This window comes from Podarcis gaigeae, assembly GCF_964106915.1.
Source record: "Podarcis gaigeae genome assembly, chromosome: 13".
Classification (NCBI taxonomy): Eukaryota; Metazoa; Chordata; class Lepidosauria; order Squamata; family Lacertidae; genus Podarcis; species Podarcis gaigeae.
In genome coordinates, this window is record NC_139689.1 from 37,488,086 (window position 1) to 37,515,697 (window position 27,612).

Below are 27,612 nucleotides of genomic sequence, written 5' to 3' on the forward strand. Positions count from 1 at the left end.
CATAGTTGCCTGGGACAGGTATTTCTGCAAGATACTGAACCAAAGTATGCCTATGTTTGAGAATTTCTCACGTCTCATCTAATCCCACACAATTGTTCACTGCAAGAGCAATTGCTTTGGTTCTGAGACTTTGCTTTGGTAGCTGTTACTTCCTCTCATATTGGGGGGGTGGGGATGATTTCCAGAAAAATTGCAAGCTTGTTTGAACACCCTTTTTTTTTATTAAAAAAAAATCCATTCTGTAAAACAGAATCAGGGCTATCACCTAATTACAGGAATTGGTGGTTGAGTAAATAAACTTGCCTCTGTCAGTCTTGATAGCGATGCCTTTTAGAGCTATTGAGAGAATTTGGACTAAGCAAAAAGTACTGCTCGTTGTTAGAAGGAAACACCAGCTTTAATATTTTATTTCTCGTCAGCACTACATCAAAATAGCCTTAAAAAACAACACCTTTGCCCTTAACACTTAACTGAAATTGGGGTTGCAATCAACTAACAAAAGCCTTATTATAACACAAATGAAACACAACACAGCATAAAATGGGAATAGGAATGGTTCCCTTGCTTGCTTATTGCTGCTGAGGAGGCTGAAAGTGAGGTGGGGAGATAGATATATTCTGGAGGATTGGAATTTTTGAAAAGGCATGCCATGTACTTTGCAGATCAAACTAACCAGAACAATGCAATCTACCTAACCACTACCTCCCTCAGTACCCTTCAGCATCCAGAGCAAAGCTTAAACCAATATGAAATGGCAAATACTTGGAACCCTCTTTCCATACTGACGTAGGTCATAGAATGAAGACTTCCTAATCGTTACAGTGGTACCTGGCTCAAGATTGAAACTTAAACAGTTCACTCGCCTAGTTACTCTGATCCTAGTCCCGCGGATAATTACATTTTCTCTGTTCCCTTTCATAGCATGGTCTCCAGCTCTTTTTTCAAGCAGGAGTGCTTCCCCTCCAAGGCTGTAGCACCGATGTTCTCCTCAAGGACCTTCTGCATCATCTCCTGACTTGGAGAATTATCCAAGGTGGAGGAAGCCGGGGTGTACTCTGGGGCAGCGGCAGCGGGGGCAAGGTGGATCAGCCAGTTTTTGGCACCAAGAGGCATGGCAACGGCTGCTGCAGAAGTCACCCCCCAGCTGGCCATACTCAGGCTGACGCTGTTAGTGGCATGGGACACAAGCCCGCCGTAGGAGTAGCTCCCGCCTGCGCTGGCCGCTCGGGTCTTCTGCTTTATGTCCAGTACCAAGTTCCTCCGGAAACGGTCTTTTTTAATTTCTGCTTGCACCTGGTGGAAGATGCAGACTGTCAAGGGAATGCAACTTAGAAAAAGACTATCGCCCTTGAGTTACAGACTCTTCAGGTTGTGTTTTTTCAGGTTACGGACCGCCGAAACCTGGAAGTACTGGAAAAGGTTACTTCTGGGTTTCGGCAGATGCACAGAAGCACCAAATTGCAACCCGTGCGTGCAGACATGCCACTGCGGGTTGCAAACGTGCATCCCGCACAGATCACGTTTGCAACCCGAGCGTCCACTGTACTTCGACAGCTGGTAAAAGCAGAACAGTGGCTTATTAACTGCCCATCCCTGCTAGAGTCCAATTTCTTTCCCTCTCTTCTCCAGTATGAAAAAGTTTCAGTTTTGCACCAGCTAAGGGCATATGGGTGGGATGCTACCCCCATTCCCGAACTGTTCTATGAAAGGGGGGTGGGTGCCTAATTCCATTAAGGCCCAGGCTGTGTATCTGACCACTCAGAGAGTGCTCTTAGTCATTGAGTAACTCCAATGCCCCCTGTACATAAAAGATCAGGAGGATACCATATCAAAGGGCATAAAGGTAAAGGGACCCCTGACCATTAGGTCCTGTCGTGGCCGACTCTTGGGTTGTGGCGCTCATCTCACTTTATTGGCCGAGGGAGCCGGCGTACAGCTTCCGGGTCATGTGGTCAGCATGACAAACCAGAGCAGCTCACGGAAACGCCATTTACCTTCCCGCCGGAGCGGTGCCTATCTACTTGCACTTTGACGTGCGTTCGAACTGCTAGGTGGGCAGGAGCAGGGACCGAACAACAGGAGCTCACCCCGTCGCGGGGATTCGAACCGCCAACCTTCTGATCGGCAAGTCCTAGGCTCTGTGGTTTAACCCATAGCGCCACCCGCGTCCCATCAAAGGGCATAGGTGTTGGGAAATATTTTCCATTTTGGAAACGGAATCATCACAACCACATTCTCCAGGCAGAAGAAATACCGGGCATGGGGAAGGAGGTTGACTCCTCCTCGTGCACTAGGTGCAGAATACACCCAATGAAGAGAGGATCGCAGCTAAATATTCGTGCATCTCTGAAGAAATGTTCCTTACCTCGCCATTGCAGAAACAGTAAATGAGAGCCACAAAGAAACCCTGTCAATAGAAAAAGAGAGACAACCATAGATAGAAATAGCTGTGACTGAATGGATCAAACACAAAAGGCTTCACCCGCCATGAAGACCCACCTGGAAAGAATTGAAGAGCATCTCATAGTGCATCTGTATTTGCCAGAGGACACTGGACACAGCTGTGTAAGGAATGGCCATGAACACCACGTAATGAACACCAAAGAGGGGCATCAGAACAAGGGTGGATTTTAGTAATTTCCTGGAAAGAAAGGGATTTTGTGCTGTCATTCTATTTTTGGATCATCCAGGAGGAGAGGTGAAGGGCCCGTAATGGGGAACAAGGGAGGCAATAATGGGTGGAGACCTTAAAAGGGCAGAAGCTTGAAGAAGAACGGTGCATAAGAGGAAACCACCATAATAACACAGATAAATGATCTGATTGACAGCAAGAACCAGCTTTAAATCAAATGAAGATGAAGAACAAAGCAGGACAGAAATCCAGCAGGCAAGAAGTTTCAGTATTCTAGGCAATCAGAAATTAAGAGAGCATTAATAAAGGGGGACATATTTCAGTAAGAAAGTATTTATTCATTGTAGTGCCAACACTGGGAGGTCTGTTTCAACTGCTCCAAGCTACATACCTGTACTGTTGGCGGGGATCTAATTTCCCTGCATTTGTCTCCCACAACTTCGATGCAAGGACTCTCACAATGTTGAGGAAGAGGAAAAAGTTCACCTGCCGGCAATGAAAAGACATTTCATGTCGCGCCAGGCATTTTCCATGCCAGTGAAATGCCATTCTTCAATTCCCTTTTATTTGCTGTGTTATAGAGAATGCAGTTCTGCTGTTGGCCCATATGGCTGGTAGCCGACCTACTTTTACTCAGAGTAGACCTGTTGAAATTAATGGGCCTAAGTGACTCGTGGTCATTAATTCTAATGGGTCTAACTCTGGATAAAAGTGAATTGAACACAACTCAATAAAATCATGTGGCGATGATCAGAAATCATTAAAAAACCAAACAACAACCAATACAATCAGTAATAAACAAACCAAAACCAACTCAAACTCATCCTCAGCTTCTGAACACTGCCTCAGCTATTGAGGGCACAATTTGCAGAATACCAGTATAATAAGAATGGGGTCGTTGTCGCCCGCCTTTGAAAAGAGGAGGGACGAAGTGATGTTTCTGGGGGCAGACATTCCATAACACAGGCAGCAACTGCAAATACTCTGTGTCTAATGGATGCTAAACTACCATCCACAAAAGATGCTACCCTTTACAAGATCACGTGGGCTGATCTTAAAACTCAAGTGCAGGATTTATATGGGAGAAGACATTCTCATTTTTTAATTTTCAACCGATTTTCATCAGTTACAAAGTGGTTCGGCAACTGGCCAAAAGGACACCTTGAATGCCTCCTTCCCAGCCCACCCTAATTTACATTTTTAAAATTCATTTTCCCAATCCTTCCATCATGGAGCCCAGGTGGTCGTCCAGCTGCTGATCAGTCCCACAGGCCTGCTTAGCTTCAGCAAGCTGGTGGTCTTGTACTCTTTTTGTGCCCTTCTTACCACAACTGCCGCCAAGATAGGAACTTGGTAGATCCATTTCATGTTTCCAGCACTGAGGTCCCAGCACCTGATGAAGAGAGGCTGAAGTTAAGTTAAGCACCAAAGGATCCATATTGAGTCTCTCGCCCAACACCTTTGAGCCTCAAGTCCTTTTTGCATTATTATTATTCATTTTTTCATTACCTGTCCTTCTCGCTAAGGTCCCGGGGTTGTTCACAGCATTAAAAACATGGCATAGCACATAGCTTATGCTAGGTAAAGGTAAAGGGACCCCTGACCATTAGGTCCAGTCGTGGCCGACTAGGGTTGCAGCGCTCAGCTCGCTTTATTGGCCGAGGGAGCTGGCGTACAGCTTCCGGGTCATATGGCCAGCATGACTAAGCTGCTTCTGGCGAACCAGAGCAGCGCATGGAAATGCCGTTTACCTTCCCGCCAGAGCAGTACCTATTTATCTGCTTGCACTTTTGACGTACTTTTGAACTGCTGGGTTGGCAGGAGCTGGGACCGAGCAACGGGAGCTCACCCCATCGCGGGGATTCGAACCGCCAACCTTCTGATCGGCAAGTCCTAGGCTCTGTGGTTTAACCCACAGCACCATCCGCATCCCTATAGCTTATGCTACTGAAGAGAATAGGAATCGGTCAGCTTTCGAGTTTCTGAGCTTCAGGACATTTTGGCTTTTTTCAGCCTTAAGAAAGTCAAATCATTTACACGACATTTTAAACCGGTAAATACTGTGATCATTATCACCAACCCTACAAGGTAGGTCCAAGTTTGCTTGTCCCAATATGGCAGTTTTGATATTAGAGGCCAAGAGAGTAGCTTACCAAATAACACCTAATGAACCCGTGACAGAAGTAAGATTCAAACTAGAGAGGTTCAGATTCAGGCATTACCCCTGTAAAACCATCGGCCTGAATTACATACACTAGACTCTGGGATTCCTAAATTGGACATGAGGTTTGTGTTATTAAATTTGTTTTGTTGTTGCAAAACCCGGCCATATATGAACTATAGCACAGATTTTGCTAGTACCTGTATAAAAAATGGACCTGATATAGGGGTGGGTTGTTTTTTTGGGGGGTGTGAAGATTATATTCTTTAACCCAGGGGAAAAAACAGCTCTCCTTATCAGGTCCACACATAACGTGGGATACAAAAAACAAATAAGGTCTAAAAATCTGTTCCTATAAGGTAGTGGCTAAAGCAATTAATTTACCCTCTCCTTACTAACTCATCCTGCCCAGTCTCCCTAAATAGTGATTTAAGAGAAGCAGAAAGTACATACTGTGTATCAGCCAGGGATGCTCTGACGCTGGCCCAAACAGACACAATGACAGCAGGTACCCCTCAAAGGAAAAAGAAAAACAAAAACAAGCAGAAAGAGATCTGGGTTTCCAGTGGGCTCTTAAAAGGACAGTAGGAGAAAATGCGATGCCAATAGTATACACCAGGAAGCGGCTACATATTACCTTGCTGATGTTGTTGGACCACAACTCCCATCATCAAGACAGGAGCCAGCCAGCAGTAAATCACACTGAGCAAGTTGGAGTTAACTCTTCATGAGCAAAAACAGGAGTATCAGGCCTACTCCTCTCTGGCAGGTCTTGCCCCCATGAAGCAGTTGCTGAGACTGAAGGTTCCCACCTCCCCACAGCTGCCCAAATCCCCTCCTCTCCAGGGTTTCCCCCCAGCAATCTGAGACTGTGCCTGCTGAAGCTAACCTCTCCTCCCCCCTCTTCATGCTTCTCCTGGGTCTGAGAGACCGAGGGAGAGAGGTGCTTGTTGCAGCAGGAGGGGAGGACACCCCTGCCTCTTCATCAGCTATACCCATCTCCATTTCTTGGCCTCCCTCCTCTCCTGCTTCAGCTTCTGCGTCTGAGTCTGGGCTTCTATCTACCACAGATTCTCCCCGCTCACTAAACCCTGTGACCTCTTCAGCTTCTGACACCTCTTCTTCCCAGTATTCTCCCTGTGACTAGCCATCATCCTCCCACCACCACTCCCCTGGCTCTGAGCCGCCTTCCCTTCTTCCCCAGCTAGATCCTCCCACCATTCCTTTGCATCAAACCAGTCTTGTGATGTCATCCCTGACCAATGGCCTTGCTGGCTGGCAAGGCTGATGGGAACTGGAGTTCAAAAACATCAGGAGGGCTCCAGCTTGCTACTCTAGTATTCACTGACTTTGTATGTGCCATACAAGTTCCCACTTCTACACAACTATGAATGGTGCAGGGGCCCTATCCATTGGGCCACCGTACCTCACCCTCTGTGCTAAAGGACCCCTGGACATTTAAGTCCAGTCAAAGGCGACTATAGGGTTGTGGCACTCATCTCACTTTCAGGCCATGGGAGCCGGCGTTTGTCCACAGACAGCTTTCCGGGTCACGTGGCCAGCATGACTAAACCGCTTCTGGCACAATGGGAGATCGTGACGGAAACCAGAGCACACAGAAACGTTGTTTACCTTCCCGCCGCAGCAGTACCTATTTATCTACTTGCACTGGCGTGCTTTCAAACTGCTAGGTTGGCAGGAGCTGGGACAGAGCAGTGGGAGCTCACTCCGTCGCGGGGATTTGAACCGCCCACCTTCTGATCGGCAAGCCCAAGCGGCTCAGTGGTTTAGACCACAGCGCCACCCGCATCCTCTGCGGCACATGATGGGTGGTGGGAAGGGAAACGCATCGTCAAAGAGAGCTGTGGTTACAGGAGGTGAGAGAGACCTTTCAAATAATAATAATTTATTATTTATATCCTGCCCATCTGGCTGGGTTTCCCCAGCCACTCTGGGGAATACAAGGGCAGCCTCTTGTGACCTTCACTTGCCCTGTTTGAGCTTCCCTGTGTAGGTTCATAGTCAGATCAGGAGCCGAGAGACTGAACTGGACTGTGCTTACCCCACCCGATGAGTGTAAGAGCCCACAAGTAGCTTTTGTTTGAGAGGAAAGCCATGAAGATCAAGCTGTGGAGATAGAGACCTTCCACCAAGATCCAGTAGTGATTTGTAGCCAAGAAATAGAGGAAGATGGTCACAGCTACCTTGCAGCCTGCCTGAAAGAACGGAGAAGCAAACATCCTTTTTGGTGGTGGTGGTTGTTAGGACCAATAAAAAGTATTTTGTGTTTCTTTGGTGTATTTTATTGAAATAATTTCAATTGTAAAGAAAGAAAGTGATACAGAAAAAAACGGAAGAAAAAAATGAATAAAAAAGCGAAGGTGATTATAAGAAAGGAAAACCCATATACAAAAATGCAATCTAAGATACTTCCGTACATTCTTATATAAATCAATACAGTGTTATTATCCTAGTACTTATGTAGTTAATAGCCTGCAACATTCTGTAGAAACTCATTCCAAATGTTATCGTAGTTATCCAAGCACAGTCTGCACCTGTAAGCAGTCCGTTCATAAATTGTGAATGTTTGTCATATTGTCAATCCATTGATAAAAAGGTATCATATCTTTTTTCTTCTTAGGACCAAGTTTTGGACATCCCCCACTGGTCACACTCAAATCTTTTGCAAGGTTTTTTGGTTAATAGTTGTTGTTCCTGCTGCTTAACTAGAGGTTAATAGGAAGAACAGGCAGATTAACAGCATTCAAGTCCAAGAGATCACCATCTCACTTTTTTTTTCTTTCAGAACTGGAATGCTGATTAATTTAAAATGCTGAGTTTTTAAATTATTATTTTTGATTAGGAAACCATTAGATAAGATGACAGAGGAAGGATTCGAAACCTGCAGGACCAGAGATTCTCAGAGGACTGGAGTAAATATTTGAACTATTTGAAAATCAATTGTAATAAACAGATTACGCTAGTAGGATTGCAAGAAGTTTTGCAAGGAGGATTATGTGAAATATTGCAGAGAAGATTGAGAAGAGAATTATTGGTTAAGGATTATTAAAAGTAATAAGGAAATTAATGAAATGTAGATAAAGTGATAAAGATTGAAAAATCTCCAGCTGTGGTTGATGGAAGTCCAAAACATTGTATAAGATAAGAAATATATATATATATATATATATATATATATATATATATATGTATGTAAAGGGACCCCTGACCATTAGGTCCATTCGTGGCCGACTCTGGGGTTGCGGCGCTCATCTCACTTTATTGGCCGAGGGAGCCGGCGTACAGCTTCCGGGTCATGTGGCCAGCATGACTAAGCCACTTCTGGCGAACCAGACCAGCGCACGGAAACGCCGTTTACCTTCCCGCCGGAGTGGTACCTATTTATCTACTTGCACTTTGCTGTGCTTTCATAGGAAACCATCTTGAGCTGACTGTTCTGAAATCTGTATCCTTCTTCCCTAAAACTTCCAGGAAGATTTTAAGCCAAGGCACACATCGCACTTCTTAATAGACACCGAGAAGAGGGAAACAAAACCCAAACACTAGGGACTTACTAGCTGGGTCCTGGATCCCAAGGCGAGGCTCAGATCTTCAGCATCCCAGTCACTGTCCTGTGTTTTTTGCAGCCCCTCAAGTCGCAAGGTCGAGTACAGCACAAGATCCTTCACAAAGATGCTCACAGCTCGGCAGACGAAGGAGGCAAAGAGATGGAGGTGGATGTAATTTCGGGTGCAGTGAAGCCGCCTTAAACACACATTAATAAGCGGAGGATTTCAATTTATTTATATGTTATGTCTTAATCCTGCCCGCTCTTCCAAGGTACCATGCGTATTTTCCACACCATCCTTTTATCCCAGCAATGACTGTGAGGTAGGCTAGGCTGAGAAAGAGGGTGTGATTGGCCCCCATCACACACACACCCCAATCTATGGCTGAGAAGGGTTTTGAACCTGGTCTGGAACTCTAAACACAAACAACACTGCCAGGAGAAAATAATGTGAGATAACCAAAATAATGAGCAGCTGTGCTCCTTATTATTACATGATTCCACCTTCTATTGTGGTGCTGGAGGAGACTCTTGAGAGTCCCATGGACTGCAAGAAGATCAAACCTCTCCATTCTGAAGGAAATCAGCCCTGAGTGCTCACTGGAAGGACAGATCCTGAAGCCGAGGCTCCAATACTTTGGCCACCTCATGAGAAGCGAAGACTCCCTGGAAAAGACCCTGATGTTGGGAAAGATGGAGGGCACAAGGAGAAGGGGAAGACAGAGGACGAGATGGTTGGACAGTGTTCTCGAAGCTACCAGCATGAGTTTGACCAAACTGCAGGAGGCAGTGGAAGACAGGAGTGCCTGGCGTGCTCTGGTCCATGGGGTCACGAAGAGTCGGACACGACTAAACGACTAAACAACAACAACAACCTTCTATTGAGAAGGCACCAGGCAAAAACATTCCTCTTCAATCAGGCCTTTGGCGGATTAATATTCTACAGGCTTTTAAATATACCTGTGGGAAGGGAGGGTTATTGTTTTGCTGTTTTTCCTTGTGTTTTTATCTTCTATTTTATTCTGTGACCACCCTGAGATCTTATGATGAAGGGTGGTATATAAATTAAGAATGATAATAAGTGTTTTTTTCAAAAAAAAAAAAAGATTTAGGGGTGCTCTCATTTTGACTCAAGAAAATGACCATTTTTTAGTTCAAATTGGGGGAAATAAATACAGCATATGTACAAAAGTAGAAAGATTCACAAAATGTTTAGGGGTATGCATACCCCTGCTCCCCCCCAGAAAAAGCTATTATTATTATTATTATTATTATTATTATTATTATTATTATTATGTGCCTTGGGAGAACAGAACTATCTTGCCACCACCTGTACTTACCTGAGGTTCTGTAAGCAAAGTCATCATCATTATCATTTTATTTGTACGCCACCTTTCCATAGTTAAAACAATGCTTAAGGCAGCTTACAGCATGACAAGATTTACATAATTACCAACATAACAAAAGTCATAAGCAATAAATAAAGCACATCAGAAAGTACACAACCAAATGGAAAACAATTTCCCTCAGCCCTCTCAGCCCAGCTGCAGTCCTTTATGGCCTGTCAGGCCCCGCCCCAAGCCAAGTCTACCCCACCACACATAGGAAACCAAACCAAGATAGTTTTTCTCTTAGTTTCGCTGGCCATGATTAGTACAGTGGTACCTCAGGTTACAGACACTTCAGGTTACAGACTCTGCTAACCCAGAAATAGTACCTCGGGTTAAGAACTTTGCTTCAGGATGAGAACAGAAATCGCACAGCAGTGGCGGTGGCAGTGGGAGGCCCCATTAGCTAAAGTGGCACCTCAGGTTAAGAACAGTTTCAGGTTAAGAACGGACCTCCGGAACGAATTAAGTTCTTAACCCGAGGTACCACTGTAGAATAAGGCCATGGGTTAGAGTTCAGGGGGTGGGATGGGGCAATGAATCAATAAGAACTGCCCTCCTTACTTGAAGTAGCAAAGGATGCACATGGCGACCACAAGGGAGGCAAGGGAGATGGAGTAGCCAACGGTGTAGATGATGCGCAGCCGGTCAAACACTTCCTGCGTGAGGAAAAGAGAGGCATTCCAGCACAGAAGGAATGCAGAGTCATTGTCACAACTTGCTACGCCACGTCAAGAACCCCCATCTAAAGCACTTTCCCTTTTCCAAAATAGAATATCCTCCAGCTGTTGCAATTTTCTTGTGCAACTTTCTGAAGAAGACAATTCTGCCACCTAATTATGTTCCCCAGTTGCTGGTACCTTGTTGAAGGTATGCTCTTAAAGCAGTGGCAAATTTGCATGGGGCTGCCGTTGAAGACAGTTCAAAAACTGCAACTCGCCCCTGGCTTTGTGGCCAGATTGCAAAGAGGGACTGGGCAAGGGGCGACAGCTTCGCTGGCTCCCAGTAAGTTTCAAAGTGCTAGCCTGAACCTTTAATGCATGGGTAGGCAAACTAAGGCCCGGGGGCCAGATGCGGCCCAATCGCCTTCTCAATCCGATCTGCAGCGGTCCGGGAATCAGCGTGTTTTTACATGAGTAGAATGTGTCCTTTTATTTAAAATGCATTTCTGGGTTATTTGTGGGGCCTGCCTAGTGTTTTTACATTAGTAGAATGTGTGCTTTTATTTAAAATGCATCTCTGGGTTATTTGTGGGGCATAGGAATTCGTTCATTTGCCCCCAAAGAATATAGTCCGGCCCCCCACAAGGTCTGAGGGACAGTGGACCGGCCCCCTGCTGAAAAAGCTTGCTGACACCTGCTTTAATGGCTTAGGAACCAAACAACAGTCTGACCACTCTGTCTCTCTCTTTCTCCAATATTTGTTTCATTACGTTGACTACCATTATGGTGAGCAACACTGATTTGCTTTGTTGATTGATATTTCAAAGTACACACGCTACTCCTCTGCTTGCGGTAGATAATTATAACATTTCAGATGTGTAATTATCAGATAATATAGCAAATGGGGCGAGCAATTGCATCCCACCCCTACCCCCTTTGGGGAGGTTATTTTTAAATCTTTGGAAATTATCAGATTATCTTGCCTTGGTCGCCCCCCCCCAAAACCAGGCCAAATATCCTCATTTCCTTCTGCAATTTGATTTCCATATGCTCATCCGTTGTCAGCCTTTACGAAAAGGATGGAGAACCTGTGGCTGTCCGGATGTTAAAATTACAGAGCTGTAGAGCTTTTGAATTATGGTGCTGGAGGAGGCTCTTGAGAGTCCCATGGACTGCAAGAAGAGCAAACCTCTCCATTCTGAAGGAAATCAGCCCTGAGTGCTCACTGGAAGGACAGATCATGAAGCTGAGGCTCCAATACTTTGGCCACCTCATGAGAAGAGAAGACTCCCTGGAAAAGACCCTGATGTTGGGAAAGATGAAGGGCACAAGGAGAAGGGGACGACAGAGGACGAGATGGTTGGACAGTGTTCTCGAAGCTACCTGCATGAGTTTGACCAAACTGCGGGAGGCAGTGGAAGACAGGAGTGCCTGGAGTGCTCTGGTCCATGGGGTCACGAAGAGTCGGACACGACTAAACGACTAAACAACAACAGAGCTGGAAAGGTCCCCATCTAGTTCAGAAATCAGTGTTGTTGGACCTCAACTCCCATCATTGCCACCCAGCGTAGCTATTGGTCAGGAATAATGGGAGTTCAACACCTGCCGGCCACAGATTCATCACCCCTGCTTTATGGCACAATTTTTATGAGAAATTCCAATCTCAATAGATTCCTCCCTTCCCTTCCCTGTCCTTCAAATCCTGCCTGTGGTACCCAATTCCACAAGCCTCTGTGTCCTCCCGATACCCTTTTCCCCCTGCTTAGGAATTAAAACCTTTTCTTGATTCTGCCGTTCCGGGGCAAAGAATATGGCGCATTCAGTGTAATTGGCCCAAGTCTTGTTCATGTTGGGCACCAGTTCCCAGTTCCCGTGAACATCACAGCGCCTGTAGGCGTGACCTGAAATAAAGGACAGGCAGAGCATCCAATGAGATGGAGCGGAACATGTGAAGGGGAAGATGCCAGCAAGGCTGAACAGTTGCACATTTTTTAAAAGGCCAGAGGCCCCAGAGGAAATAAACCGCCTAGGGGCTTTTGTTTACAGTGGTACCTCGGGTTACATACGCTTCAGGTTACAGACTCTGTTAACCCAGAAATATTACCTCGGGTTAAGAACTTAGCTTCAGGATGAGAACAGAAATTGTGCTCCAGTGGCGCAGCAGGAAACCCCATTAGCTAAAGTGGTGCTTCAGGTTAAGAACAATTTCATGTTAAGAACGGACCTCAGGAACGAATTAAGTACTTAATCCGAGTTACCACTGTATAAACACCGGCAATTGGGAAACACTGGCCTGCAAGCACTCCAATTGGAGAACAGCCTTTACCAAAGGTGTCATGGGCTTTGAAGACGATCAAACTCAGGACGAAAGGGAGAAACGTGCAAAGAGGAAGGCACGCTTGGCAAACCCTCACCGTGATCAACTCCCGCATGAAAACCTATGTCCCCACTGAGGAAGGACGTGTGTGTTAAGTTGTGGGTTGACATAACAGATGGCACAGCGATTTCTCCAAGTAGCTCTTTATTTTGTAAGCTGGAATAGAACTGACTGCAAACAGCTCAGCCGGCCTGCTTTTATAGGCAGCCGGCTGTCAACATTGTAGCAACAACAGCCCAGAGTTTCCCGCCTAAAATAACTGACGCGGACCTGAGTGAAAACTATCTACAGACCTGAGTGAAAACTATATACAGTATCCCCCTGCTGGCCCAGGGTGAAACTTCACTACATAACAGTGTGGATCCAGAATTGGCCTCCACAGTCACTTACGGACCCACTGTCAAAACCATGTTCATGGAAGACAGAGTGCAAGGCCTCCAAGCAATGACTTTCTTGCAAGGTATCTCCTTTTTTTAAAAAAAGAAGAAACGGTCACCCTGACTTCTCAACAAGCAAGAGGAACCTCCACACACTCCAAAACATCATCTCCTAAAACCAGTTAAATTGTTATTATTTCCTAATGGTTCTTAAGAAGGAACTGGCCTGTTTACCAGCCTCCTGCTGCTATGGGACAAACTTGACCTGATGTGTTGTTGCTTTTAAATAATGCAAATAACATCAGCTGGAGATGGGCTGATTATTATCAAGATTGCAGCAGGCCTAGAGGGGGAATATAACCTTTTGCTCCCCTGCTGAGGTCCTGAGGAAAGATGGTATTTGCTGGGAGCTGAATCCTTCACTGACACCGATGGGAGGGCGAGAAGATTTTCTCCAAAAGCAAACAGCACCTTCTTGAGGAGGGATTTTCCTCAGGGATTTTCCTCAGTATTAAATGCTCTCCACCCTTCCTGCAATCACAGTCATTAAGAGACACCCTCCCTGCCAAAAAGCTGGTTCTGTTTGCATTAAAAACGCACACACACATTATTCTCTGCATGTTATAAAATTATACATATCCTTGCCTTATCTATCATGTAATCAACCAATAAATTTGTGCATGTTTATTCAAAACCTGCCAAGGAGACCAGTTCATTTTGTTGTCTTTTTAGAGATTTTTTAGACAATTTCCTTAAGAAATCAGAGGAGCTGAGGGAAGTCCTGGGGGGGAGATTAAAGGGGAGTGGGGAAAAGGGGGGGGGGTAATGTATGTGATTATATGGACTGACAATTTGTTATGTTGGAATTGTTTAATAAAAAATATTTAAACACACACACAAAACAACAACAACAACCAGCATGTTAAATGGCAAAGAGGCATTTTAGCATCTGCTTCAGCCCTAAACAACCAAAAGACCTGAAGCTTTCTGTGAAGGCCGAGAAAGCGTACATACCTTGATGGTTGAAGTCATAGACGTAGTCAGGGCATCGGACGGCCACCTTTTTGCTGGGGAGGCTTTCGGGCCAGCAAATAATCCCATCCCACTCAGGCAAACAGTTGCCATCTAACGAGGAAATGGCACATTAATCACAACTTTGCATGATAGCGTTGAGGGGGGCAGAGGAGAGCAACCTTCATCCTTGGGTTAAGTCAGTGGATCTCAAAGGGTGTGGCAGGAGAGGACGGCAAGCGTGGCTTAAAATATCAGTGACTTCCCTTCCTTTCTTTCCACGGTTCATTTTGCACAACATAAATCCCTGCATATTTTAGATAAACTAAACCAATCAGTATTCCATTGTAACACCCATCAAAACTTATTTACACTGTTGAATTTTTCTTAACGGTGCCCATGTTTTCAGATATACACAATTTCCCTCCACATATTCAATAAACATTTTCCAATCTTCTTTAAATATATGTTCTTCTTGTTCTCTTATCTATATATGTTAGGTCCGCAAGCTGCGCATATTCCATCAGCTTAAGTTGCCTCTCATTTTCCATTTTTGGGCTAACAAAACACGGGCTGCAGTGGTGGCATACATAAATAGCCTTTTTGACATCTGGGAATTTCCGCTTGCGTTATCCCCAACAAAAAGGACTCTGGTTTTTTTTTGGGGGGAAAGTATTTTTAAACTTTTTTTTCAGTTTATTATAAAGTATTTCCCAATACTCTTTTGCACTTTTATAGGTCTACTACATATGATAGAACATACCCTCAGTCTCATTACATCTCCATGTAGCAAACAGAGATTTTCAACTCTGACAAATATGAATGGATAAAGCAATAATAAGTTAAATAAATAACCACCGCTCCTCTTTCATGACACCCCAAATCAGCTAACTATTGCTGCCCTTTCACAGCACCCAAAACCAGTCATCTCACTCTCCCCAACGATAGGGCCGGCCCTGTGATCAGGCTCTGAGTGCCACACTTTTGAAGGGGACACAGGTCAACTCAAACAGCGTTTCTGCTGTCAATAGGAGACTGATCGGAAGGAAGCAAAGACCAGCCACCCAGTGACTCGCTTGAAGATGCGATGGGTAATTTTCTATTCTGCTAAGAGGTCATTTGGGTTGACAACAGCTTTTACATTATTTTATTTATTATGTTGTGTTTCTTCTCCACCTTTCTTCCAGAGGTTAGGAAGGACGGCAGCTTAGGAGAAGGGCCTTTGCAGGCAGCAGGTTCCATGTATAAATCCTCGGTTTCTCCAGTCTAGGCTGAGAAAGACTCTTTATGAAGCTCTGTGTCTGAGGCCAGCCAGTGTGGACAATAATAAACTAGACAGGCCAATATGTTCCATTATGAAATACAAAGTGGTGCATGTGAGATTCACAAGATGTCTCCAATCCACACCTAGATCTGCTTCATTTCAGCAAGGTTGCTGACCCACGCATCATGCAACCAAATCCTAAAACCTCATTTTATTTATTTACTGTGGCACACAGTTTGTGGGTCTGGACATAATATCATAGTAAGCTAAGGTTACATCATGCGAAAGGCTGGGCTGGATGAATCCCAAGCCGAAATTAAGATCGCCGGAAGAAATATCAACAAGCTCAGATATGCAGATGACACAACCTTGATGGCAGAAAGTGAGGAGGAATTAAAAAACCTTTTAATGAGGGTGAAAGAGGAGAGCGCAAAATATGGTCTGAAGCTCAACATAAAAAAAACAAAGATCATGGCCACTGGGCCCATCACCTCCTGGCAAATAGAAGGGGAAGAAATGGAGGCAGTGAGAGATTTTACTTTCTTAGACTCCATGATCACTGCAGATGGTGACAGCAGTCACGAAATTAAAAGACGCCTGCTCCTTGGGAGAAAGGCGATGGCAAACCTAGACAGCATCTTAAAAAGCAGAGACATCACCTTGCCAACAAAGGTCCGTATAGTTAAAGATATGGTTTTCCCAGTAGTGATTTATGGAAGTGAGAGCTGGACCATAAAGAAGGCTGATCGCCGAAGAATTTATGCTTTTGAATTATGGTGCTGGAGGAGACTCTTGAGAGTCCCATGGACTGCAAGAAGATCAAACCTATCCATTCTGAAGGAAATTAGCCCTGAGTGCTCACTGGAAGGACAGATCTTGAAGCTGAGGCTCCAATACTTTGGGCACCTCATGAGAAGAGAAGACACCCTGGAAAAGTCCCTGATGTTGGGAAAGATGGAGGGCACAAGGAGAAGGGGACGACAAAGGATGAGATGGTTGGGCAGTGTTCTCGAAGCTACCAGCATGAGTCTGACTAAACTGCGGGAGACAGTGGAAGACAGAAGTGCCTGTCGTGCTCTGGTCCATGGGGTCACGAAGAGTCGGACACGACTAAACGACTAAACAACAACAACAAAACTAAGGTTATTGGTATGATAAGGAGTAATTAAAAAAAACAGGTATCCCCAGTGATCCAGTCCGACTTTCTTCCTCCTTTAGGAGGCAACATTTAACAAGTGCCATGCTTTCCTTTGATGTCTGATGTCAATAATATGACTCAACCATTTTTAAAAATGTTTTTATGCACTTGGGGCCCCAGCACCAAAAGTTAGAAATGCAGAAAAAGCAGGTACCTTGGACTGTTTCCTTCTGGGTATTTATCTGCTGGTGACATTTTTCTTTAGCTTCGTTCAGCAAGTAAATCTGTTCTTCTTTGGTTAGAACATCATCGGTGTCCACCTGCCAAACAAATGAAGAAGGGAGAGATGAGGCTGTGAGGTCCATTGGCTCACCTGGGACCACGTGCCGTTTGGATCCTCCAGCACCAGGCAACATCAGAGACAGGAATATAATAATAATAATAATAATAATAATAATAATAATAATAATAATAATAATAATAATATTTTATTTATACCCCGCCCTCCCCAGCCAAGGCCGGGCTTAGAGCGGCTTACAAGCAATAATAAAAACAAGATGAATGATTAGAACTTAAAAACAAAAATAAAATACAACATTAAAATAATGGAACATTAAAATATTAAAATGTAGCCTCATCGCAGGAGGAGAAGGAAAAGAAAGAAAGAGGGGAAAAAGAGAGAGAGAGAGAGAGGGAGGGAGGGAATCAAATTGGCTCCAAGCCAAAGGCCAGGCGGAACAACTCTGTCTTACAGGCCCTGCGGAAAGAAATCAGATCCTGCAGGGCCCTGGTCTCATGAGGCAGAGCCTTCCACCAGGCCGGAGCCAGAGTTGAAAAGGCCCTGGCTCTGGTTGAAGCCAATCTAACTTCTTTAGGGCCTGGGACCACTAGGGTGTTATTATTTATGGACCTTGAGGCTCTCCGTGGGGCATACCAGGAGAGGCGGTCCCGTAGGTACGAGGGTCCTAGGCCGTGAAGGGCTTTAAAGGTCAAAAGCAGCACCTTAAATCTGACCCTGTACTCCACCGGGAGCCAGTGCAGCTTGAAAAGCACTGGGTGAATATGCTCCCATGGCAGAGACCCCGTGAGGAGCCTCGCTGCAGCTTTCTGTACCCGCTGGAGTTTCTGGGACAGCTTCAAGGGCAGCCCCGCATAGAGCGAATTACAGTAGTCAAGCCTGGAGATGACCGTCGCATGGATCACTGTGGCCAGGTCGGGGCGGGAAAGGTAAGGGACCAACTGCTTGATGCGGCGAAGGTGGAAAAATGTCGCCTTGGCTGTTGCTGTAACTTGCGCCTCCATGGAAAGGGAGGCATCAAGGATTACACCCAAACTCTTAACGGAAGGCAATGGCACTAATTGGGCCCCCGCAAGAGAAGGGAGTTGGTCCCTCATCCCCATGCCATCCCGACCTAGCCATAGGACCTCTGTCTTCGAAGGATTTAGTTTCAATCGGCTCCCACGAAACCATCCAGCCACAGCTTCCAAGCATCTGGTCAGTGTGTTCGGGGCCGAGTCAGTGTGGCCATCCATCAGCAGATAGAGCTGAGTGTCATCAGCATATTGGTGACAGCCCAGCCCAAAGCTCCGGATAATCTGGGCAAGGGGGCGCATAAAGATGTTAAAAAGCATCGGGGAGAGAATTGCGCCCTGCGGCACTCCACACACCAAGGAGTGGCGCGACGACATTTCCCTCCCTAATGCCACCCTCTGTCCCCGACCAGAGATAAAAGAGCACAACCAGTTACGGGCTATGCCCTGTATCCCTACATCTGCAAGGCGGTGGTCCAGAAGATCATGATCGACCATGTCAAAGGCTGCTGACAAATCTAAAAGGATCAGCAGTCCTGACCCGCCTCAATCCAGTTGTCTACGGAGATCGTCTGTTAGGGCAACCAGAGCCGTCTCCGTCCCAAAACCAGGACGGAAACCGGACTGAAATGGATCTAATGCCGATGTTTCCTCCAGAAACCTACCAAGCTGTTCAGCAACCGCTCTCTCAATTACCTTACCCAGGTATGGAAGATTTGAAACTGGGCGGTAATTGGATAGGTCTAAGGAAACTAATGAAGTTTTTTTTAAGAGTGGACACACCACTGCTTCCTTCAATTCCCCTGGGAATGTCCCCGTGTCAAGGGACAAATTGATAATTTCAACCAGGGGGGTCCGGACAACATCTGGACACTCCCTAATCAGCCAAGACGGGCACAGATCAAGGAGGCAGGTGGTGGGCCTACCAACTTGGAGGAATCTATCCACATCAGTAGGGAGTATCCAATCGAAATGGTCCAACACTGGACCTGAAGTCAGTCGAGGGGCCTCCAGTTCAGTCACTGTATCTAAATTGGCAGGGAGGTCACGGCGGAGCAACAGGACATTCTCCGCAAAAAAACTCGCGAATGCCTCACAGCTGTGGGTCGAATTTGTGCTTAAATTTGGTTGTCCTCCTAAGGACGTTATTGACCTAATTATTTTAAAAAGTTGTGCTGGGTGAGAGCTAGCGGATGCAATGGAAGCTGCAAAGTAAGATTTCTTAGCAGCTTTCATAGCCATCTCATAGGCTTTCATAAGCGTCCTATAAGATGTTCTTGAGGCTCCATCACGAGTCCGTCGCCATACTCGCTCTAGCCGTCTGAGATCCGCTTCATTTTCCGGAGCTCCTCAGTAAACCAAGGGGCCCGGTTTCGACGGGGTCGCAGAGGGCGCTTAGGCGCGATCTCATCAATGGCTGCCAAGAGCCGGTTATTCCAGTCCTCAACAAGATCATCTAATGAGTCGCCAGGAGGAGCAGGGTTCCGCAAGGCTTGTCGGAATCTATTAGGATCCATCAGTTTTCGCGGACGAGCCCAAATGGGTTCGCCACCCGAGCTGGGGAGGAGCGGGAAGTCTATCTTGGCTTTCAGAGCGTAGTGATCAGACCATGGCACTTCCACAGCAGGGAGCATGATCACATCTATGCCAGCCCCAAAGATCAGATCCAACGTGTGGCCTGCTTGATGAGTGGGGCCCAAAACAACCTGGGAGAGCCCTAGTGTTGCCATGGAAGTCACTAGGTCCAGAGCCTGTGAGGAGGGAGCGGCATCGGCATGGACGTTGAAGTCTCCCAAAACCAGTAGGTTTGGGAACTCCAAGGCCCAGCCCGCCACCACCTCCAGCAGGTCTGACAGGGTGGCTGCAGGTGTGCTGGATGGTCGGTATGGCAGCAAAGCCTCTCCCAGTGACTTGGCTGGGGCTAGGGATGACCAAATCTGACATTATTGGTTTCTTTTAGTTTCCTATTCTTACTCAACTTAAATCCAGCTTGCTCCCTTTCCAATCTTTTTTTTTAAAAATGCATGTCCATTTTTATGCAGATTTATCCAAATATATATATATATATATGCATTTTTGTACACAATTTGGTCTAATATATGCATTTCTGCAAGGGAATTCCACAAATATGGTTTTGTATGTTATTCCCATCAATATATGCGTTTTTATATTGGGTGTGCAAAATTTGGAGAAAGGCGCATTTCGAAGGATAAAATATGTAAATATTTTATGTATTCGGATTTCAACCACCAACCTGATCGGCAAGCCAAAGGGGCTCAGTGGTTTAGACCACAGCACCACCCGCGTCCCATTTACACATATATACAACCTGAAGTGAGTGGCACTGTGGGTTAAACCACAGAGCCTAAGACTTGTCAATCAGAAGGTCGGCAGTTCGAATCCCCATGACGGGGTGAGCTCTCGTTGCTCTGTCCCAGCTCCTGCCAACCTAGCAGTTCGAAAGCATGTCAAGTGCAAGTAGATAAATAGGTACCGCTCTGGCGGTAAGGTAAACAGCGTTCCGTGCGCTGCTCTGGTTCGCCAGACGCTGCTTAGTCATGCTGGCCACATGACCCGGAAGTTGTACGCTAGCTCTCTCAGCCAGTAAAGCGAGATGAGCGCTGCAACCCCAGAGTCATCCGCGACTAGACCTAACGGTCAGGGGCCCCTTTACCTTTACAACCTGAGGCTAGGGGGGCTCTCAGGGGGGCACTCCAGGAGGGTCTCGTCTCTCCCATGGCTGCCATGTTAGATTCAAACTATCAGCCCATGTTGAGCTATGACCGCTTTTTCTCCAGCTTGCAAACTGCTTTCCCCTAACGCATCTATTTCTCCTCTTGCTTACGCCAGCCCACTGTGATTCTGACTCTCCTCCCTTCTAACTCTGTATTGTCTTTTGCCCAGGGCTGGGTTGCCACCCCTCAGTGGTCTGGCAGAGAGTGTTTTCCTTGTTGGTGGCTTCCAGGATGGGCCATCGCCCTGCCTTTTTGCTCTCTTAATGGTCCATCTCTTCAAGTGATTACTTCATCAGGAAGCCAGACTCTTGGCTTTTATTTTAATGACTTGAACATTTTAGCATGCTTAAATTCACTGTCTTGCACCCCAGAACTAGGATGGGAGTTGAGGTGTCCCATCAACTTACAAGAATATAAACAAATAAACTTTTTTAAAAAGTAAGAAAATACAGGGAGAAATGTGTTGGAAACAGGTATGCAACAGGAGAGGGAAGCGAGAGGAAATGTCAAAGCAGAGCTGGACCATTAGTGGCAAACCCTTAATGGATCATCTTGGGAAACATGGATGTATTAAAAGCTATGACGAGGGGCTATGAGATTGTTTCTTATTTGCCACGGACCGGTTCATTTCCTTTGCAATATTGTCAGGAAATGGAGAAGCCGTGCCACATAAAAAGTGGGCGGCGAGAGACAATGAAAGCAGGCCCAAATGTGACTGCCACAATTAAATCACTCATCTGCACAGGACATTTTGAGAAGGCTGATAAGGACCTTATCAATAATGAAATTTCCAGAGCTGCTACAAACACAGGGAGAGACAGCAGCAACAACAACAACAAGGACCTGCTATAGCCCCAGGTGTTAAAAGAGGAGATGGAATCAAGGCAACACAGCCAAACCTTTAGAATCAGAAAACGATTAAAAAACCCCATAAATGAATATATGCTGGGCTTTCCACATCTGAACTGATCAAAAACTGTGTCATAAAATAAGAGGCCGGGCCTTTTCAACATCTTGTAATTGATCAAAATGTCGCACTGGGACAAAAAACACAAGCGTGATGGAAAGGTGGGAATAAAACAGCTGCCTTCTTTAAAGTCACACCTTCCTCTTTGAGCTCTCATTTATATTAAATCATCCTTCTTTTTCTAAAAAAAGTGGCATTTTATTTATGGTATTTACAAAAAAAGCAAGTTAAATATTAACAATTACAAAAAGAAAAGAGAGTCACAGCAGTGGAAAGTTGCCTACAACTTGTTGACTGACAATTGTCTTTTCATCCTAACAGGTCTCTTCAGAGTTCACTGTGTGTCTGGGGTGTCCTCATTGTCGTCTTCAGGTCTCGTGTCCATCCTGCAAGACCGTATCATCGGATGGCAAAATCATTGTCTTTGTGGACCTATATCAGCACTGGTCCACAAATTTCCCATCATTTCTCAGCTCTACCAGAATAACTGAGAGCATCCTCCCATCCACAGAATTAAGCAACTTTCTTGAACCTCCCCCCCCCACCAATCCAGATGTTTTAAACCACACCTCCCATCAACCCCAGTCAGCACAGCTGGGCCCCAAGTTGAGGAAGGCTGTCATGCAGCAAAGGTACATGTGCAGTCCAGGTGTTCATTCTCATTCGAGGCTCTGCAAAGTCTGAGCTAGAGCCCATTTTGAGATCGCTGTCAACTTTTCGTCTCTAAAGTCCGGCTTCAACTGGAGGTGTGGAGAGTACACATATGGTATTTTGGGGAATTTGTAATCTTAGAGTTTGGTTTTGTTATTTGGGAAGCGGGTGTTGAAATGGCTGTGAGAGTTTGTGATGCAGCATCGCAGAATTGTTAAAACTAACAGCAGCCACGAAATTAAAAGACGCCTGCTTCTTGGGAGAAAAGCAATGACAAACCTAGACAGCATCTTAAAAAGCAGAGACGTCACCTTGCCAACAAAGGTCCGTATAGTTAAAGCTATGGTTTTCCCAGTAGTGATGTATGGAAGTTAGAGCTGGACCATAAAGAAGGCTGATCGCTGAAGAATTGATGTTTTGAATCATGGTGCTGGAGGAGGCTCTTGAGAGTCCCATGGACTGCAAGAAGATCAAACCTATCTATTCTTAAGGAAATCAGCCCTGAGTGCTCACTGGAAGGACAGATCCTGAAGCTGAGACTCCAATACTTTGGCCACCTCATGAGAAGAGAAGACTCCCTGGAAAAGACCCTGATGTTGGGAAAGATGGAGGGCACAAGGAGAAGGGGACGACAAAGGATGAGATGGTTGGGCAGTGTTCTCGAAGCTACCAGCATGAGTCTGACTAAACTGCGGGAGGCAGTGGAAGACAGAAGTGCCTGGCGTGCTCTGGTCCATGGAGTCACGAAGAGTTGGACACAACCAAACGACTAAATAACAACAAAACAGTTGCAGAGAGGTATAATTGTGCTGCCTGGAAAAGCTTGGCTGGAAGAAGGCATATGAAAGCGTTCTGCGTTGCTTCATAAGGTTGAAAGAGAGATCCCCTTTGAACCTCTGAAATATTTTTTGTGCAGACCTTGAGGATTCCTTCACCATCCTGTTACACCTGTCACCCTGTTAACAAGCCGTCATTCGTCTTCTCTGATTTGGGCTGCAGTGCCACAAAGAAGAAGACGTCTTTTGTCTCGTTCAGCTTTTGACAGCACCGTGCTAAAGTTAGCAAGCAGCAGCTCTGCAGACCAGAAACATGGAATCGGTTGGGAACTGATGTAACCAAACATAGTTTGCTTTATGTTCAAGTCTGCCAGCATAGCCTGGAGATTATACCTTTCCCGCTCTGTTGCTATCAGGGTGGAAGTTTGGGGCAGAAGCCCACGGCCGCCTTCAGCAGAACGTGCAGGAGCCCACCTTCCCAAATGCAAAGCGGGCGGCTTACAACATTTAGAAGTAACATACACCATCATCTAAAGGCCATTAAATTAAATTAACAGTTAGAACCAGTGCTTTCCCCCCTTATATACAGTGGTACCTCGGGTTACAGACGTTTCAGGTTACAGACGCTTCAGGTTACAGACTCCGCTAACCCAGAAATAGTACTTCGGGTTAAGAACTTTGCTTCAGGATGAGAACAGAAATTGCGGCAGCAGCAGGAGGCCCCATTAGCTAAAGTGGTACCTCAGGTTAAGAACAGTTTCAGGTTAAGAACGGACCTCTGGAATGAATTAAGTTCTTAACCCGAGGTACCACTGTATATCAAAAAATGTTTAAGGGTACTCTCATTTTGACTCAAGAAAACCACCTTTTATAGTTCAAATTGGGAAAAATAAATACAGTAAATGAACAAAAGTACAAAGATTCACAAAATTTTTAGGGGTATGCATACTCCTGCGTCCCTCCAGGGAAAAAAAAGCACTGGTTAGAAGTAATATACGTCACCATATAAAGATTACTAAATCTGGACCCTAACGAAGCCTGAATACACACAATGAATTTAAAGCACATTCCACACACCCCAAAAAAGAATATTGGGAAGTGTAGCTTGTTAAAGGTTCTGGGAATTATAGCTCTGCTAATGGTAAACTACGGTTCCCAAGATTCTCGGGGCATGTGCTTTAATGCATGGTGAGCACACAGCCTCACTGCATCTCTGTTCCCCTCCAACTTCCTTTCTCGCATATATATTTGTAAGTCGTTCTGATTTCCGAGAGACAGCAGGACTGAGCAATGATTAGAACCTGATCTTATAGTGACACCACTTTGCCCCACCAAAAGACCTCATTGACTAACCAGTGGCGTAGCGTGGGGGGTGCAGGGGGTGCCGGCCGCACCGGGCACAACATCTGGGGGTTAGGGTTAGGGGGCGCAAATCCACGGGTTAGGGGGCGCAAATCCACGGGTTAGGGGGCGCAAATCCACGGGTTAGGGGGCGCAAATTACTTGCCTTGCCCCGGGTGCTGACAACCCACGCTACGCCACTGTGACTAACTCTTACTGTCTGAGTCTGGGGGAACAGAAGTTGCCACATTTCAGTTGCTGGGACAGGAGGGTTGCAGCAAAAGTTCCTAGCCATTGGGCCAAATGTTTGCCATAAGGCCATGAGAGGAGGGACACAGGAAGCTCTCCCCCTTCAGATGTTCTTTTTTGTCGTGCATTCATGTATATTTGTGATTATGCCTCCGGGGTGGTCCCTCTTTCAATGCTGTTGGCACCTGCAAAAGTTTTGGGGTTGTCACACTGCTTAATTTCCGGTCAGTGCCTCCTTTGTAGCTTCCTACCGAAATCCTGTAACTTTTCACACTGCAACTGTTCTGTTTTGTTGTTGTCCTACTTTCGTTGTGCTATATCCCCTCTGGGCAGTGATACGATACAATACAATAATCTTTATTGTCATTGTCCCATACAGAACAACAAAATTGAAAAAATCTACATAAGACATAAGCCTGCTATCCCAGCTATCCCAACCTGGTTAGCCCCCTAAAAACTCTGATACCCCATTTTTATACACAATATACTCCCATAGAGACTCCTTACACTGTGTTTAAAACCAAAATCGCATTTGGATAGAAACTGTTTCTCAGGCGGCTAGTCCTAGTCTTTATAACCTTGTACCTTCTTCCAGAAGGCAGAAGCTGAAAGAGATAATTTCCGCAGTGTGCACTATCCTGCACTATCTCTGCAGCTTTCTTATGGCACCTGGAAGCATAGATTTGATCCAAGGTGGGAAGAGTGCACCCAATTATTCTCTCCTCAATCTTTACAACCCTGGTCGGCATTGTTTTTCCCCTGACCGTGCAGCTCCCAAACCACACACAGAGACCATCATGTGATCAAGTGGTAGCATAGGGGAAGCGCCCACAAAACAAACTAAAACGGAATAATCTGCCACAGGTGCACTAATGTTGTTGTTGTTGTTGTTTAGTCGTTTAGTCGTGTCCGACTCTTCGTGACCCCATGGACCAGAGCACGCCAGGCACTCCTGTCTTCCACTGCCTCCCGCAGTTTGGTCAAACTCATGCTGGTGGCTTCAATAACACTGTCCAACCATCTCGTCCTCTGTCTTCCCCTTCTCCTTGTGCCTTTACTCTTTCCCAACATCAGGGTCTTTTCCAGGGAGTCTTCTCTTCTCATGAGGTGATCAAAGTATTGGAGTCTCAGCTTCAGGATCTGTCCTTCCAGTGAGCACTCAGGGCTGATTTCCTCCAGAATGGATAGGTTTGATCTTCTTGCAGTCCATGGGACTCTCAAGAGTCTCCTCCAGCACCATAATTCAAAAGCATCAATTCTTCGGCGATCAGCCTTCTTTATGGTCCAGCTCTCACTTCCATACATCACGACTGGGAAAACCATAGCTTTAACTATACGGACCTTTGTTGGCAAGGTGATGTCTCTGCACCAATGATACTAATGCAATAAAACACCCACCTGCAAGGGCTCTGTGTTAGATCATGGCGTCCATGTAGCTCCATGGTGTCAACACTGACAGGCAGGGTTACAGACAGGGAATCTCCTCCAGCCCTACCTAGGAATGCCAGGGATTAAACGAGGCACCCACCTGCCTGCCTGCAAGGCAAGTCCTCTACCATTTTGTGACTTCCCTTAAAAAAAAGTATGAGCTGTGATCAAGGAAGACAAGCTGGAATGGACTTACCAAAGCGCAGACCAAATTCAGAAGGGAAAAACAAAGCGCAGCTGCCGTGAAGCTCCAGATGTGGACCGACTCCTCCATGGCTCCTCCTCAGAACATCGATGCCCCAACGAGTGCAGAAGAAAGTTGCAGTTTGGCTGCGTCAAGTCCTTCCCCTAAGAGGAAATCATTCACAGCTCATCTATCCAAAGTGAAGATGCGTATATGCTGGAGAATATGGTATAGCCAAGCTAATCTCTCCATTCCCAGACTAAGGCTTCTGGCCAGTCTCCTCCAAGAGCCTGGACTTAAAACAGCCGGCAGAAATAACCTCAAATACTCACCGGCGACGTCAGACACTGGCGTTCATTCAGCTAGATGGTTCCTGAGATTGACGCTTAATGATGTTCAGCTCAGCATCCTGACCGCTTGGTCCTTTTGTCTCTATGCCTTGCCTCTTTGGGGACGGTCTGTTTTTTCTCCTGCCACTCCTTGTTCCCCTCCATAGCTGAAGGGCAGAATTTTGTTAGCTGACTCCTAGGTGATACATTTCCCACCTTCCCATATTCTCCATTTTTATTTGCAAGATCTTCCTGCGAGTGTTCTTCCTCCCTTTCTAGGTCTTCAGTCTTTTGACTTCCAAAGTCAAAACACACATTCATTCATTCATTCATTCATTCCACAGTCAAGGTCCCAGGGCTAATCTTCTAAAAGCGCAAGGCTCTAACCTGTTAAGAAATTAAATATGAAGACATTAGACATAACTGTGCAATCGTGACAAGCCCATCGTCACACCTGCTCTCTTGACAAGGGTTATAACTTTCTATGCCTGTGCATTATACGTTTAAAGCAAGTGACTTCACTCAAAGAACCCTGGGAACTTTTGCTTGTTAAGGGTGCTGCGAATTGTAGCTCTGTTGGGGTATACTATGGTTCCCGGCATTCTTTAGGGGAGGTAATTTGCTTTAAATGTGCAGTAGGTATGCAACAGGTGTTGGATTGCCCAGCCTCTTATAGATCCGATGCCAGACTATGGGAAGTTAATATATATTATTCCCATTTGTGGCATAGAGCTAATCGACCTGTTTCCTATAACTATAATCTCTGGTTCTTAGTTCCACCTCAGTTCATGTCCTCTGCTCTTCACCTAACTCTTTGTCTTCTCGTCAGGGTGATATCCCGAGTTCCCTTTCCTGCATCTCTATAGTCCTGCAGAAAGTGAGTGACGGAGATCCGAAAAGAATCTGGTTAGGGGTTGGTTAGAATGCCAGGGAAAATGCTTTGAGTTTTTATTACAATCAAGCTGTAAATATAAATCTTGCTATGCAAATAATATTGTGAAAACTCTGTTCCACGCAGGATGTCAGAAAGCACATTTTGCTAGGGCTCTTTAATTAAAAACAA

General features: G+C 45.7%; 1 protein-coding gene across 2 annotated transcripts in view; it reads right to left on the reverse strand.

Annotated features, from left to right (window-relative positions):
- Positions 1-378: 378 nt before the first annotated feature.
- The window catches only part of LOC310830043 (parathyroid hormone/parathyroid hormone-related peptide receptor-like), a 28,382-nt gene continuing 1,148 nt past the window's right edge, over positions 379-27,612 (reverse strand). The window contains exons 1-15 of one of the 2 annotated variants that reach the window (XM_083709495.1): positions 27,356-27,402; positions 26,553-26,936; positions 26,233-26,384; positions 16,793-16,898; positions 14,180-14,290; positions 12,188-12,312; positions 10,314-10,408; positions 8,369-8,558; positions 6,856-7,009; positions 5,247-5,307; positions 3,959-4,025; positions 3,024-3,118; positions 2,500-2,641; positions 2,366-2,407; positions 379-1,293 (exon numbers count right to left, since the gene is read on the reverse strand). In XM_083709495.1, the coding sequence (XP_083565621.1) occupies positions 916-1,293; positions 2,366-2,407; positions 2,500-2,641; positions 3,024-3,118; positions 3,959-4,025; positions 5,247-5,307; positions 6,856-7,009; positions 8,369-8,558; positions 10,314-10,408; positions 12,188-12,312; positions 14,180-14,290; positions 16,793-16,898; positions 26,233-26,310 (1,644 nt within the window). In that variant the 5' untranslated portion in view covers positions 26,311-26,384; positions 26,553-26,936; positions 27,356-27,402 and the 3' untranslated portion in view covers positions 379-915. Of the gene's footprint in view, positions 1,294-2,365; positions 2,408-2,499; positions 2,642-3,023; positions 3,119-3,958; positions 4,026-5,246; positions 5,308-6,855; positions 7,010-8,368; positions 8,559-10,313; positions 10,409-12,187; positions 12,313-14,179; positions 14,291-16,792; positions 16,899-26,232; positions 26,385-26,552; positions 26,937-27,355; positions 27,403-27,612 lie in introns of those variants that run through there. The other variant, XM_083709494.1, reaches the window with a different exon arrangement.